At 45.4% G+C, this 14170-nt stretch overlaps 1 protein-coding gene across 4 annotated transcripts in view; it reads right to left on the bottom strand.

Moving 5' to 3' along the window:
* Positions 1–13884, bottom strand: part of RPP30 (ribonuclease P/MRP subunit p30) — a 32746-nt gene extending 18862 nt beyond the window's left edge. Inside the window, exons 1-6 of one of the 4 annotated variants that reach the window (XM_075935122.1) lie at positions 13727–13835; positions 11723–11880; positions 6723–6778; positions 5998–6054; positions 4063–4137; positions 2994–3065 (exon numbers count right to left, since the gene is read on the bottom strand). In XM_075935122.1, coding sequence (XP_075791237.1) covers positions 2994–3065; positions 4063–4137; positions 5998–6054; positions 6723–6778; positions 11723–11774 — 312 coding nt within the window. In that variant the 5' untranslated portion in view covers positions 11775–11880; positions 13727–13835. Of the gene's footprint in view, positions 1–2993; positions 3066–4062; positions 4138–5997; positions 6055–6722; positions 6779–11722; positions 11881–12016; positions 12334–13726 lie in introns of those variants that run through there. The other 3 variants (XM_075935124.1, XM_075935123.1, XM_014572711.2) reach the window with 3 other exon arrangements.
* Between the last annotated feature and the right edge of the window lie 286 nt (positions 13885–14170).

Genomic DNA, 14170 nt, shown 5'->3' with positions numbered 1-14170 from the left:
GCCTGGGAAATTCAAATCCCGGGCTTCATTTGCAAGTGTGGTATGCCTACATTACCCCACTAGTTCAAATTAGCGGGGTAGTGTAGACATACCCTCAGCTACTTCAGCAGGTATGAGACCCAGGGCACGCAGCCCATGCGCACCAAGAACGGAGGCAGGCTCCCAGTTGCCCCTCAGCTCTGTGACACATGTTGTATAAAGCCTCTGCCCAATGCAGTATAATGTCAACATGACCACACTGTTGCTCTTAGAAATAAATTAGAATATAGATTGTGTTGTAAAGAAAATATGATGAATGATTCTTTGTATTGAAATAGATTGATACAATTGATTGTATGGACAATTGTGTCCCTTTTCCCATGTGTGCAACGATTCTGTAGTTCCTGCGGTGGGGGAGTAAATTAGTATGGAATTTGAGTGTTTGGAGAAGAGGCATCAAGGTACCATAAATTGAGGCCCAAAACAAAGCAGACCGATGCAGGACATTATGGACAGTCTTGGAGTGTAAAGAGCAAGCACCCTTTTACAAACAAGACAACCTTGAAATAACACTGGGAAGGAGGTACCAACATACTGATGTCAGCTGGGAAAGAATGACTTCCAGATAAACAGATGTTAAAATGGTGATTGATTAAGAACTGAAGCAACAAAATGCATAGATTTGAATGAGGGAAAAGTCCTATAAAAGATAGGGCATCTTGCATGAATCTCTGGATCTCGTCTTGTCTAGACAGAGTGTCAGTCCAGACCGAGAGAAGGTTCCGCTCCACCCCCTTCTCATTTAACTCACCTGGCCTGTGAGTTAATATAAGCAACAGACTGGTAACTTTAAGCAAAAGCAAGACGAGGCTGGTTTGTTTGTTTGTATATGAGTGTACAGATGTATGAGAGAGATCAGGTTCAATCTCTTTTCCATTGAATTCAACAGCAGCGTTTAATCAAAGCAATATATGTGTAACCCTGGGTTGGTCTTTTGTGAAAAAGGTAGCCCCAGGCTTGCTGAGTGCACAGCAAGGAAGGGAACCGCTAAGGGCGACTTGGAGGAGACCCAAGTCCAGCCCGTTTCCCAAGCCCATACCGGCTCCCTTCCACCCAGCCACACATGGGGCTACAGCAGCAAGCAGCACTTCTGCAAGGCGAGCAAGGAGGCGCCCAGCAGCACTGATCTGAGAGGCCCGGGTCCTCTGCCTGGCACCCTAGGGTGCACACTCAGCTGCGCAGGCACTTGGCTCACGCTCCAGGCCAGAGGAGACACGCGCACAGCGGCCGCCGGTGGCTGTGCACTGGCCCCTGCGCCCCACTCCTCAGCCCAAGTGGCCTGGCTGGCTCCAACTATCCAAGTCCCAGTGCCATTGGTTTGGGTGATGGGACCAAAGGGCAACTTTTGTTCCCATGTGATGTGTGGAGTGGAAGCAGAGGAGAAAGCAGCAGCAGTCTGGGCCCTGTCTCGGTGGCAGGTGTTCTGTGGGGCTGGGCAGATTGGAGAAGTGGCTGCCTGCACACAGGAGCAGTTGTAGCTACACTGGTTGCAGGACCCAAAGGGAAACTAGGGTGGGTGATGTTTCTCTGCTGGTGAGGTTGCCCAGTCACAGGAGAGGGCAGGGTATGTGTAGAAGGGAGGAAGGGGGATAGCGTGTATGTGGGGATGAGGTGGTGAGGTAAGGGGCATATAGGACAAGGCAGAGGGATGGCCAGCAAGAGTGGAGTTGGTGAGCATAGCGAGCAGGGGGAGCAGCCCTCTAGAAGTTGATAAAAATACACTTAAATTTAGGTTCACTTGTGGGGCATGCCCAATACACGGAAAGACCCCAGAGAGAGCTTTCCAGAAAGCTAAGAGCAATAAAAGCAGGGAGTTAAGACTGAAATTCCATGAGTAATGTTGTCTATCATATTATTCTCACTGCTCTATTACTTCTGTTAGAATAGTCAGAAGTTTTTAGTAAGGACCCAGAAAGCCTAAGGGAACTTATAAAAACAATAGATTCATGCTCCAAATCTTTTAACAGCAGGAAAGGGGTTCCTTTCTCCACTTTATTTGCAGGATAAGTGCTAGGGTTTCTTCCCCAACTCAAGCTAGCTGCAGAAGTAGTTAACTGATTAGTGTTGTGCAGAAATACTGTACCCTTCACCATGTTCTTGCACAGAACATGATAAAAAACAGACTAAGGGTATATCTATATTGCAGGGCTTAACTCGAAATGAGATATGCAATTGATGTAGCTCAATTTGACTATCTTATTTCGAAATAGGGAGCATCTACACAGCACTTATTTCAAAATACAGCACTCTTCTTCTGACTTCCCTTACTCCTTATACAATGCTGTGCGGAGCCCAGACTCAGAGTTCCCCACTGACCCTGGTCTCCATGCTACGTTGCTGATTTGAAATGCCACACGGAGCCAGGGTCATCTGGGGACTCCCCAGCTGATCCTGGGCTCCACACAGCATTTCAGCAGAGTCCAGAATCAGCTGCGGACTCCCCAACTGACTGCGGGTTCCAGGAGGCATATCCCCAGAACCCAGGGTCAGTTGGGGACTCCCCAGCTGATTCTGGGCTCCAGCGAGGCATTTCCATGGAACCTGGGATCAGTTGGGGAGTCCCCAGCTGATCCCGGGCTCCTTGCGTGGCAACACCTCACAGCTGAGCTGTGTGGTGCTGCTGCTTTGAAGTACCCCCTTTTACCTCCCTTTTGGTCCCTGTATCTGACAGGGGCAGAAGGGGGAGGGGCAGAATCGATTAGTCGACTGACTAGCCAATAAACATTTGCTTATCGGACAGTCGACTAGGCCCTGACATCCCTAATTCCTACTAAGCCAAAGAGCAAACATGCTGAGGAAGGTGTTCAAATCTGGGAAGTCAATTGTTTGAGACAAACATTTTAAACAATGGCAGCATAATATGGGTAATGGAGGCTTTCCTCACATTGTCAGTTACAGTGCAAGACATAAAAAGCATGCCACCAAGTTTGAACACACACATTTTTAGAACTTACGTGAAACAGTTTCTCTGTCTTTGGAAACACTGCTATGATGTCATACAATCTTATATTTGTAGATGTTGATCTCTGACAAAAAAAGGAAATACATTTATGAAAAATGCTGAAGGTATATACTATGAAAACTGCCAAAATAACTAACAAAAGAAGAAAAAACACTTCTCCAATGAGTTATAAAACGAAACTCCTCTTATTAAGGCTCTATATGAGCCCTAATTGCTGACAGTTTTTCACAATCATTATTTTGGCACTCAATCTACACAGTAAATAAAGCACTAGCAACAGTTTTCTTTGTAAACCACTCAGATGTCCTACTTTATCACATACATTTTCTAAGTCCTCCCCTAGCACAAGTTATCCGAGCACCAGCAAATCTCCCTGGAGCCTATAGGGGAGAATAGTAATAGATATGTAGCCGTGTTAGTCTGGTCTAGCTGAAACAAAAAACAGAGCTATGTAGCACTTTAAAGACTAACAAGATGGTTTATTAGGTGATGAGCTTTCGTGGGCCAGACCCACTTCCTCAGATGTGGGAAATGTATGGTCGTGCCAATTTTCTTCCACAATTTGATCTGAGGAAGTGGGTCTGGCCTACGAAAGCTCATCACCTAATAAACCATCTTGTTAGTCTTGTTTTCTACAAGGGAGAAGTTATTCTGAAGCACAGGTTTAAAAAAATTAACCAAACTCAGTGTCAGGTCTACTCACATATTAAAATCTAAACTTAAATTTTAGAGATGGGGTGATGATTTCATGTTTTAACACTTCTTCCACCACCTCAACACAAGGATGGGTAGGCACACTTTATTTGAAGCCTTCAGGTCCCAGAATCAACGGACTGGAAATGGGAAGAGTGATTTCTCATGGCAGCATGTCACACCATCAGTAAATCACCATCCCAGTTTTATAAAGTGACATTTTCAGGGAACGATGGGATTTGTCAGAAGATGACATAACTCAGCAAACTAGAACAGTATTTTTTTTGAAATCCATAAAAATTCGAAACAACGTTTTACTATGAACAGAAAACACAACTTATACAATAAATACATTTAAAAATACTTACCAATATGTTGCAGTGAGAAGGATCAGAAACTACAAGCGTTAGTCTGGTTACAATTTTAATTGGCTTGGATTTTCCCTGTGAGCAAAATAAACCAAAGTGACTGTTGAAGAAAAACTTAACTGATTATTTATAGCTATAATCATGAAAATCAGAGAATGATGTTTTGTTTATATTCTTGACTATCACAATTTTCTGACTATTTTTAACTATGCACTTCATTTTTCTGCCTTTTCAAATTTTAATGCTTTGCTTCTATACTTTTTTTTGGTAATTTCTGTTCTTCAGTAAATATTGACTTACCTTATTTTTTTGGAGATTGATTTTGCTTTAAACAAACAAAAGGTCACAGCAGAACAAGCATATTTTATGGTGTTGTCAGTATTGTTCTCTAACCAAACAATAAGGGTATTATAAATGCAGTTTTAGAATTAATTCCATTTTCTACTATATATTTGAGAGAGTTTCCGTCTTTGTGTGCGAGTCCTCTCTGTTCAAGAACTCCTCCTAAATGGTAAGAGCTAGGACCATCCCATTCAGTACACAACTTTCTCTTATAATTTAAACCAAGGTTAGGGTTCGGTTGTGCCAGGAAAAAGGAATGTGCCTGGAACAGAGATGTAAAAGTGTAGTCAATTAACCGATAAGCAAAAGCTTATAGGTTAATCCTATAGACGATATACATATTCCCTTCCTCCCCCCGCATACACTTGCCAGTAAATTTTTTAGCAGGCTAGCCAGCAGCCCGGCTCAGTCCTCACTTATGACAGGTCTGGGACCTACCCCGCTGTGGCTCTACATTTAAAGCTTATTAGGAGTCAGATGGGCAGGCAGTTCGGCACAGTTCTGGCTCGCACCGGGTCTGGGAGCTCAGACTGGCCCTAGACAGGGGCTGCTGAAACCCCATGCTGATGCCTCTTTATCGCAGGCAGCAGCACAGGGAGATAGGCAGCTGGTCCATAAGGGAAACTGGTTTTAAACTGGCTCCCATCGTGGACCAGCTCCCACCAGGCACCCCGCGCTACTGTCTCTGATACAGAGGCAGCAGTGCGGAGTGGCAGGGGTCTTCTCGGGAGTAAGGATGGAGCGCACTGGCTACCAATCCCGCCCCCCGGGACTACAGAATAGTTGACTGACTGACATAAGAATTCACAAGGTTTCTCGACTAATCAATTAACCGATATTTAACATCTCTAGCCTGGAATGGGTTTGTGTCTCATAAAACCATACAGAAAAAAGAGACAAAATCACCAGGCAGGTGAAAGAGGCTGGCTGGGAGAATGTGTACAGCGTGCCCTTTTCCCGCCCATCTGGAACTGCTCTAGCCCCCGAGCCTCCCAACCCACTGATGTCCTTTAGGGAGAGCTGGGGGGAAGGTAGCAGCTTCCCCTCTTTCCCTATTTATACAGGGATGCATTAAAACCATACAGAAAAGAGAGAATTACCATGCAAGTGAAAAGGGCTGACTGGTGGAGTGCCTCCCTCCCCATCTGGGACTGCCCCAGCCCTGAACTTCCTACTCTCAGGCACCCTACAGAGAGGGAGGGCTGAAACAAACAGACACCCTCAATTTGTACAGGGACCTTGCTGGGTATTTCCCTTCATTGGGGAGTACACTGGTTGCTGTATCAAAAGCAGCAGCGTGGGGCAGCAGGCAGCTCCCTCACATGCTTTTCATTGAAAATGTAGACTGGCAGGCTGCGATTGAACCAGCTTGCTGGTCTGAGTTTTAAATACAGAGCACTGGGGGCCAGGAGGAGGAGTGTTGGGGTTAACCAGGATCTATAACCAATAAGCAATCACTTATCAGTTAAACGGTTAGCCAACTAGCCACTAACATCCCTAGTCTGGAAAAGTAACAGAATCTATGATATTCCAGACCACCATAATTAAATAGTTAATTTTCATGTGCAGGTGAAATGTAAACGTTTGACATACCTGTACAATAGGCAAAGATGGAAACAGTTCTGAAGGAGATATTGGCTTGACAATCTCCTGAAACAAAAACAAACAAAAATCCCATGGTTCAAAACTTATTGTTTACAATTTTTAAACAAGAACAACAAAAAATCATGAGACATTTCTTGCAGTGTATAAAACTTACAGGATACAAAATTTGGGCCCAAACTTCTAGATAAGATAGGGTTATAAAATGGTAGTTTTAGTCAGGGAACTAAAGCAGGGGTTCTCAACCTTTTTCCTCTCTCAGCCCTCCCTCCACCCCCTGCTATTAAAACTCCATAGCCCACAAGAGGCACAACTAGTTTTCTGCATCTAAAAGCCAGAGCCTGCATTAGTAGCAAGCTGGGCAGTTGCCCGGGGTCCCATACCAGGGGCCCCTGTGAAACTAAGCTGTCAGGTTTTGGCTTCAGCCCTGGGTGGTGGGCTCAAGACCTCGGGCTCGAACCCCATGCACTAAGACTTCAGCTTTCTTACCTGGACACCAGTGAGTCTAATGCTGGCCCAGCTTGCTGGATCCCCAAAAGCTGCTCACAGCTTCCAGGAACCCAGGATCCAGGAATTCCAGGAACCACTGGACTGAAGGACCCTGTCTTGCCCTGATGTTTTTTCTGCTTAGAGAACTCATCTAGATGCCTGCACAATTATAAACTTAGTAAGTACAAATAAACAAAACAAGAATAAATATTGAAACAGAGCCCTACCTGTTTCTTTTCTTTGAAATCAATGACATGGTTAATTGCAACAGTTGAATATCCCACTAGAAAAAGTAAACATATGGAAAGGGTTTTGAGTTTTTTTGGTCCAATTTACTATTTAATAATATAAAATAGAAAGCTTTAAGATTAGCAATTACATTCCACAAATCACTTACGTACCTAATAGGTTTCTTTGTGCAATAATTTGAGACTTCCGAAAACAAAATCAATAGGCAACGCAATGCTGTAACATTAAAGTTTTTACATTTCAGAGAGGTAGCCAAGTTAGGGTATGTCTACATTGCATTCCTCTTTCAAGAGAGGAATGCAAATGCAGCTGAACGAAATTGCAAATGAAGCGCAGATTTGAATTTCCCACGCTTCATTTGCATAATCACGTTCGGGTGCTGTTTTGAAATACCCTATTTTGAAAAAAGAAATGCTGTCTAGACGCGGTTATTTCGAAAGAAAACCCTCTTTCGAAATTACTCTTAAACCTCATTTTATCAGAAGGGTAATTTCGAAAGGGGCTTTCTTTCAAAATAACCACGTCTAGACAGCGTTTCTTTTTTCAAAATAGGGTATTTCAAAATAGCACCCGAACGTGATTATGCAAATGAAGCATGGGAAATTCAAATCAGTGCTCCATTTGCAATTTTGCTCAGCTGCATTTGCATTCCTCTCTCGAAAGAGGAATGCAGTGTAGACATACCCTTAGTCTGTAACAGGAAAAACTTAAACAACAAATAGCCTGGTAGCACTTTAAAGACTAACAAAACGTGTAGATGGTATCATGAGCTTTTGTATGCACGGCCCACTTCTTCAGACGACCAGAGTGTTGGAAGTCCAGAACCAAGAATAAAAATAAATAAGGGAAGAAGGGAGGGCAGAGGAGGGAGGGAGGAAAAAAATTGTGGGGGGGGATGGAGAGGGGGAGGAAGAGGACATTGGGTAGGTAAGTTTCAAAGGCATAGCTGAGCCAGTCTGTAACAGGAAAAACTTAAAAAACAATAGTCTATTAGCCTGAAAGACTAAATAGTTAAAAGAGGCTGATAAGAACCAATAGTTTGCACTAGGAAAAGAAGAGTACTAACACCAGATTCTATGCAGACATCAGGAACCATTGGCACCTTCATTGTTTGGTTGGTTGATAATGTGTGAGCCATCCAATATTGCGATTTAGACCATTTGCATGAGTTAAACTTGAGAATGAAGTGGAGTTCCAATCCTTCTCTGTGTATTTGGCTTGTGAAATTGGTCTGAAACAAAACAGCAACTTGGAGATCTCTTAATGAGTGTCCAGGGAGGTTAAAGTGTTCCCCAACAGGTTTTTGTGTGTTGCCTTTTAGGATATCTGATTTGTGTCCATTAATTCTTTCCCATAGGGACTGTCCAGTTTGTCCAATATATATCGCAGTGGGGCATTGCTGGCATTTGATGGCATTACTGGATGTGCAGTTAAATGAGCCTCTGATTTGGAGGCTGATGTGATTGGGTCCAGTGATGAAATCGCTTGTATAGATGTGTGGGCAGAATTAGCACCAGGGTTGACTGCAGGGGTTGGTTCCTGGATGCTTATGATGTAGCTGTGTAGCATGGTAATTGGAAAGGATTGGTTTCAGGTTAGGGGGTTATCTGTAAGCAAAAATAGGCCTTTTCTCCCCAAGGCCTCAGAGTGAGGGGTCATTTTCCAAGATCTATTGTAGATTGTGGATAATGTATTGGAGAGGTTTAAGTTGTGGACTGTAGGTAATGATAAGTAGAATTCTGTTGTTTTCTCTTTTGGGTCTGTCTTGAAGTAGTTCATGTCTGGGTACTTTTTTGGGCTCTGTCAATCTGTTTTTAATTTTACTAGGTGGATATTTCAGTTTTAGGAATGCTCTATATAGATCCTGTAGCTCAGTGGTTCTCACCTAATTTCAGTCCACGGACCACCAGGCCAATCAAAACATTTTTGTGGATCTCCTCCTTTGAGACATGATAAAAGAGAGTAGACGACGAACATTTTGGCTTGAAATTTATTTTTTACTAACAGATTTTTGGATTCTCTTCTCACTGACATGTTTTTCAATGTTTGGAGTAGTACTTGATAATGCACAATGAATATTGCTTTCCACTGCAAGCCGATTCCTCTGTTTGGACTTAACGTGCAACAAACACGAAAATCCAGTCTCACACACATAAATTGATGCAAATGGCAAAAGAAATCTGACTGTGTGTGCTGACAGCTTTGGGTAACTCCCGGTCATGCTGGCCCAAAATTTCTCTATGGTAGACTGCTGGTACACGTCTTGAGACACAAAATGATTTTTCAGATGCAAGAATTCCTCCTGCAGATCCTCTGGAACACTATTAACATCTCTTGTAAATGGATTCCTGATGAAAGATAATCCATCCCTTGTCCTGTCCACCTCTGGAAAGTATCACTGGAATTCATCTTGTAGTTTCCGTAAATGATCGAGAATTTGTGTCCGAATGGCTTCCTTTTCCCTGAGCACGGCATCCACATATGGAAATTGAACCAAATTACTGCCTTTGACTCTTATGTTCCAGAGTTCCAATTTGTCAAGAAAAGCCTTGATGATGCTTTGGTGAAAGAACAAATTTGCACCTTTCCCTTGCAGCTGAAGATTCAGTTTGTTCAAGATTCCAAAAATATCGACAAGATACCCAAGTTCTAAATTTGACTGCATCAGCACATTTCGGAATTCCTCTTTCCCTTGAGCCTGGAGAAATAAATCCAACTCCTCTCTCAACTGAAAAACTCTGTTGAGTACGTTCCCTGCTGACAACCACCATACGGAAGTGTAAAACAGGAACATATCAAAGTCAGAACCCATTTCCTGGCAAAATCTTTTGAACAGCTTGGTGTTCAGAGCCGATGATTTGATGTGATTCACCACTTTCACCAACCTTTTGAAAACGGTATTCTGTTGATCAGGCAATGTTTTTGATGCCAAAGCTTCCCTATGAATGAAGCAATGAACTCCGGTTACCATTGGAGCACGCTGTTTCACCAGCGTTTGGAAGCCCGATCTTGAACCCAGCATAGCTGGTGCACCATCATTGGTGATACCTACAAGATTTACCCAATCCAGACCATGTACTTCAAAGAAATTGTTAATTTCCATCACATCCTGAACCTTTGTAGTGGTATCAAGAGTCTTACAAAAGAGAAGCTCATCTTTGAAGTCTCCCTCAACCATGTATCATGTGAACACCAATAGCTGAGAGCACAACGCGACATCGGTTGATTCATCCAATTGTATGGCAAACAATGGAGACTTCTTTATTTCATCTACACCTTGTTCACTGATGTTCTGTGATATCTCATTTATCCGTCTTGATACTGTGTCGTTAGAGACAGATATATCATTTAGCTTCTTTGCTGCTTCCTCGCCAAGAACAAGCCGCACCATCTCTTTTGCACAGGAGAGCACAAGTTGCTCTACAATGGTATGAGGCTTCTTGGCCTGTGCAACTTTGTCTGCAACAACATAGGAAGTGCGCACTGCATTGCTTGTCTTATTGTAAAATGCACTTGTTGAGTCGACGCGCTGCCATTTCAGACCTGATAACCACCGCCCAAAATAATCTTTATCCTTTTGCAACAATTTGGGGTGACACTTTTCGAGATAGTTTCAGCTCAGCCGGCTTCATTGAGTCATTCCCCAAGACTTTGAAACAAACAACACATTGTGGCAAATCCACGCCTTCTTTTTCTTGACAAGTGAAGCCGAATTTGATGCAGTCCTCCAAATACTTGCGCTTGACATTTCTTCCTGTTGTTGCCATTATAAACAAACTACACCACACCTGTAAAACAGCACATGTAGCACAGGACGAATGACAGAGCAACCGCTCAGCACGACTGTAGCAGCTACACTGATGCTCAGAACCTCAGACGGAAGTTACTGGCAACACAACGTGGTTGAATCCTAGGTGATGCTATGGCTTGTGAACACAGCTTAAAACAGCCTAATGGCGGCATCTGCTCACGCCTTGTGACTTTGGACAATGTTCCTGTGGACAATGTTCCTGTAGACCACCAAGAAAGTCACCATGGACCACCAGTTGAGAACCACAGCAGTAGATGTTTGCCCTCCATCTGTGAAATTGGAGCAAATCCAATTGTATCTTAGCGCTTGGCTGTATACAATAGATTGAGAAATGTGTCTGAGATGAAAGTTAGATGCATGAAGGTAAGTGTAGCAGTTAGTAGGTTTCCCGTATAGGATGGTGGAAATTTGTCCATCATTTAATTGTACTGTAGTGTCAAGAAAGTGGATTTCTCGTGTGGACTGATCCAGGCTGAGATTGATGGTTGGGTGGAAGTTGTTGAAATCCTTGTGAAATTCTTCCAGGGTCTCTTTCCCATGGATCCATGTGATGAAGATGTCATTGATGTCGCGTAAGTAAAGTAAGGGTGATGGGGGCGAGAACAGAGGAAACGCTGTTCAAGGTCAGCCATAAAGATGTTGGCATATTGTGGTGCCATGCACATGCCCATGGCTGTGCCACTGACTTATGGCTGCTGTCCTGCAAACAATTATGCAGATGCTGAATTGTAAGAACACACACAGTAGTCCCATGGAAGTCAGTAAGACGACTTGCACCATAATGTTAGAGCACATACACAAGAGCTTCTAGTACTAGTGCCTCAGGATATGTCTCTTCTCAGGGGAAAAAAAGACCCCAAACACATACAAAAGCATCCCACTGCAAAGAGTCTTGGGGTATATCTATGCTACAATTAGAAACCCACAGCTTGCCTGTGCCAGCTGACTTAGGCCATGTCTACACTTACATAGCTGTGCTGCTGTAAGAGTGTTCATGTAGCTGTATTATGTTGACAGGATAGAGGTCTTCTGTTGATATCATAAAACCAACTACTGCTGCTCTCTGAACTATGTCAGCTGGAGAGTGTCTCTCACCAACACAGCACTGTGGATATGAGCACTTATGCTGGCAAAACTTAGCCATTCACAGGGGTGTTATTTTCATACCTCTGAGTGACAAAAGGTTTACTGATGTAAGTACTAATGTAGACATGGCCATGGACTTGTGGGGCTCAGACAAAGTTGTTTAGTTGCAGTATAGACATTTGGGTTCAAGCTGCCTGAGCTCTGGCACCCTTCTACCCTACAGGGTCCTAGGATTCAACCTGGGGATATAAAATCATACACAAAAACAAAAACAGTGTAACCAACCAAAATTCTATCAGTTCCCAGTCAAACGTTTACTCTGACACACAAGGCTATGGAAGGCTACCGGAGGAGCACCTGTCACCAGGGTCTTACCTGATGGCCCCACATCTAAGGCTCTGCCCTCAGTAGGCATCCTGGTGTGCAAGGGGTCCCAGCTGCTCGCCCCCCAGCTGCTGGCAACGCCAGGATGCCAAGTGGCAGCAGAATCACAGGTACAGAGCCAGTAGCCAGCATCCCAGGCCGCAGCAGCGGATGATTGACAGACCCCAGCCGTCAGGCCAGAGCCCAGCTGTGGGGTTCATAGACCAGAGGGGCTGGCAGCCCACAGGAACCTGGGGTTCTACGATGCCAGGTGCAGCAGCCAGGAAAGCAAGTAACCGTAGCACCCCAGGCATGGCAGCAGCAGAACCCTGGGCACCAGACTGGCAGCTAGGAGGAGCTTCAGGCACACAGCTGGTAGGTGGGATCCTAGGCATTGTTAAACCATTAACAGAAACTGATAAATCTCATCTTATCAGTTAACCCATTAATCTCCTACTTCCCTAAATCCAGCGTAAGCCTGAATGTCTAGATCACAAATATAAACAGCCCTTTACCCTAAGGTGAGAGTCAACTGGCACAGACCAGCTGGACTTAAAACTGTGGTGTAGTTATACAATCAGCGCACAGGTCAACTAACGCAGGCTCCTGCTGCAGAGCTAAAAATAGTAATATAAACATTCAGACTCTAGCTCCAGCCCAAAATCCAGTGAGACTCTCCACCTTGCTGGCTTCAGAGTTAGGGCTCCAGCCTGTGCTGAGAAAGCTACATAACAAAAAAGTCCCAAGCTGGGCAGGACAGAGAGGTTTTACTAGAAATAGTGCACATCTACCATGACAGAAAGGATACGCTTAAACCGGCTTATTCATTGGAACTATCACAACAATTAGCCAAAGCGACGAGGAGTCCTGTGGCACCTTATAGACTAACTGAAGTGTAGGAGCATAAGCTTTCGTGGGCAAAGACCCACTTCGTCAGATGCAGTGGGTCTTTGCCCACGAAAGCTTATGCTCCTACACTTCAGTTAGTCTATAAGGTGCCACAGGACTCCTCGTCGCTTTTGCAGATTCAGACTAACACGGCTACCCCTCTGATACTTAACAATTAGCCAGGCTATCTTTCCAGCAGAGGTAAAAGTAAGCAGGTACACCCTGATGCACAGCTCTTCAGCAAGAGAAGGCTAAGCTGTGGCAAAAGCCAGCTGGGAGCTATTTAAAGAGCTGGCAGGGACGGGACAGTACCTGTAAGAAATTTTAAGTTACTTCCACCCCTGCTTTCCAGTCCCACATGAGAGATGTTAACTTAATGAATGAAGTGATGCCAATTAAAGATGCCAATGTGTAGACGACTACAGATTAACCGATAAGTCTAGGCTTCTCAGTTGATCCTGCTGACCACGCACATTTCCTTCCCACCTTGCTTCCTCTGTATCAGAGACAGCATGGAGGGTGGGGGCCCATAGAGAGCCAGCTCCCCATGAGAACTGGATCTGTCTTCTCACTTCTGTGCTGCACAACACTCAGGCTGCTGCTGCCTGCCCAAGAGCCAGGGGTTACCAACGGGGCGGGGAGCAGCGCTCTCCGCCCCAAGACAGGCCGGCAATGGGGGGACCCCTGCACGCGAGCTACCGCTGGATAGCGCCCACCCCGGCTCTTGCACGGGCAGCAGCCAATGGGCGACTCGCCCCGAGCCCGCAGCGCCCGGCAGGCTGGGAGAGCCGCGCGGACCTGGCCGGCGCCTGGGGGGGAGGGGGTGGTACTCACGGTGCGCGGCGGCCTCCAGCAAATTCTGCAGCGACTTGAGGTCCGGCGCGCGCGGGACGTTCAGATCCGCAAACACGGCCATGCTGCCACCACGTGGTGCCAGCAGCCTCAGCGGCAGGGCGGCGCTGGCACCTCCACGTAGGCTGCGCCCAAGGCATGCTGGGGGTTGTAGTTTGCACCCCCAGCCTCCCGCGCTGCTGTGGCGGACGGGCGGTGCGTGCGGGCCCGTGCAACCCAGCCTTCCCAGCTGCGCCCAGGGGCAGGTTCCCTGTGCTCGCACGCCCCGGGGCAGCCAGCCTGGGCCTGGGGTTCGCAGCCTCGCAGCATGGCCCCTGCCTAGGGATGTGAAGGACTCGTCGACTATCCCATAAGCAAATGCTTATGGGATACACCACAAGCTAGTCAACTAGTCACTTCCCCCATTGCTGTCTCCCATCAGAAAGA

This window comes from Pelodiscus sinensis, chromosome 8 (assembly GCF_049634645.1).
Source record: "Pelodiscus sinensis isolate JC-2024 chromosome 8, ASM4963464v1, whole genome shotgun sequence".
NCBI lineage: Eukaryota > Metazoa > Chordata > Testudines > Trionychidae > Pelodiscus > Pelodiscus sinensis.
Note: the sequence above shows the minus strand (reverse complement) of the source record. Positions and strands in the feature narration are given on the sequence as shown.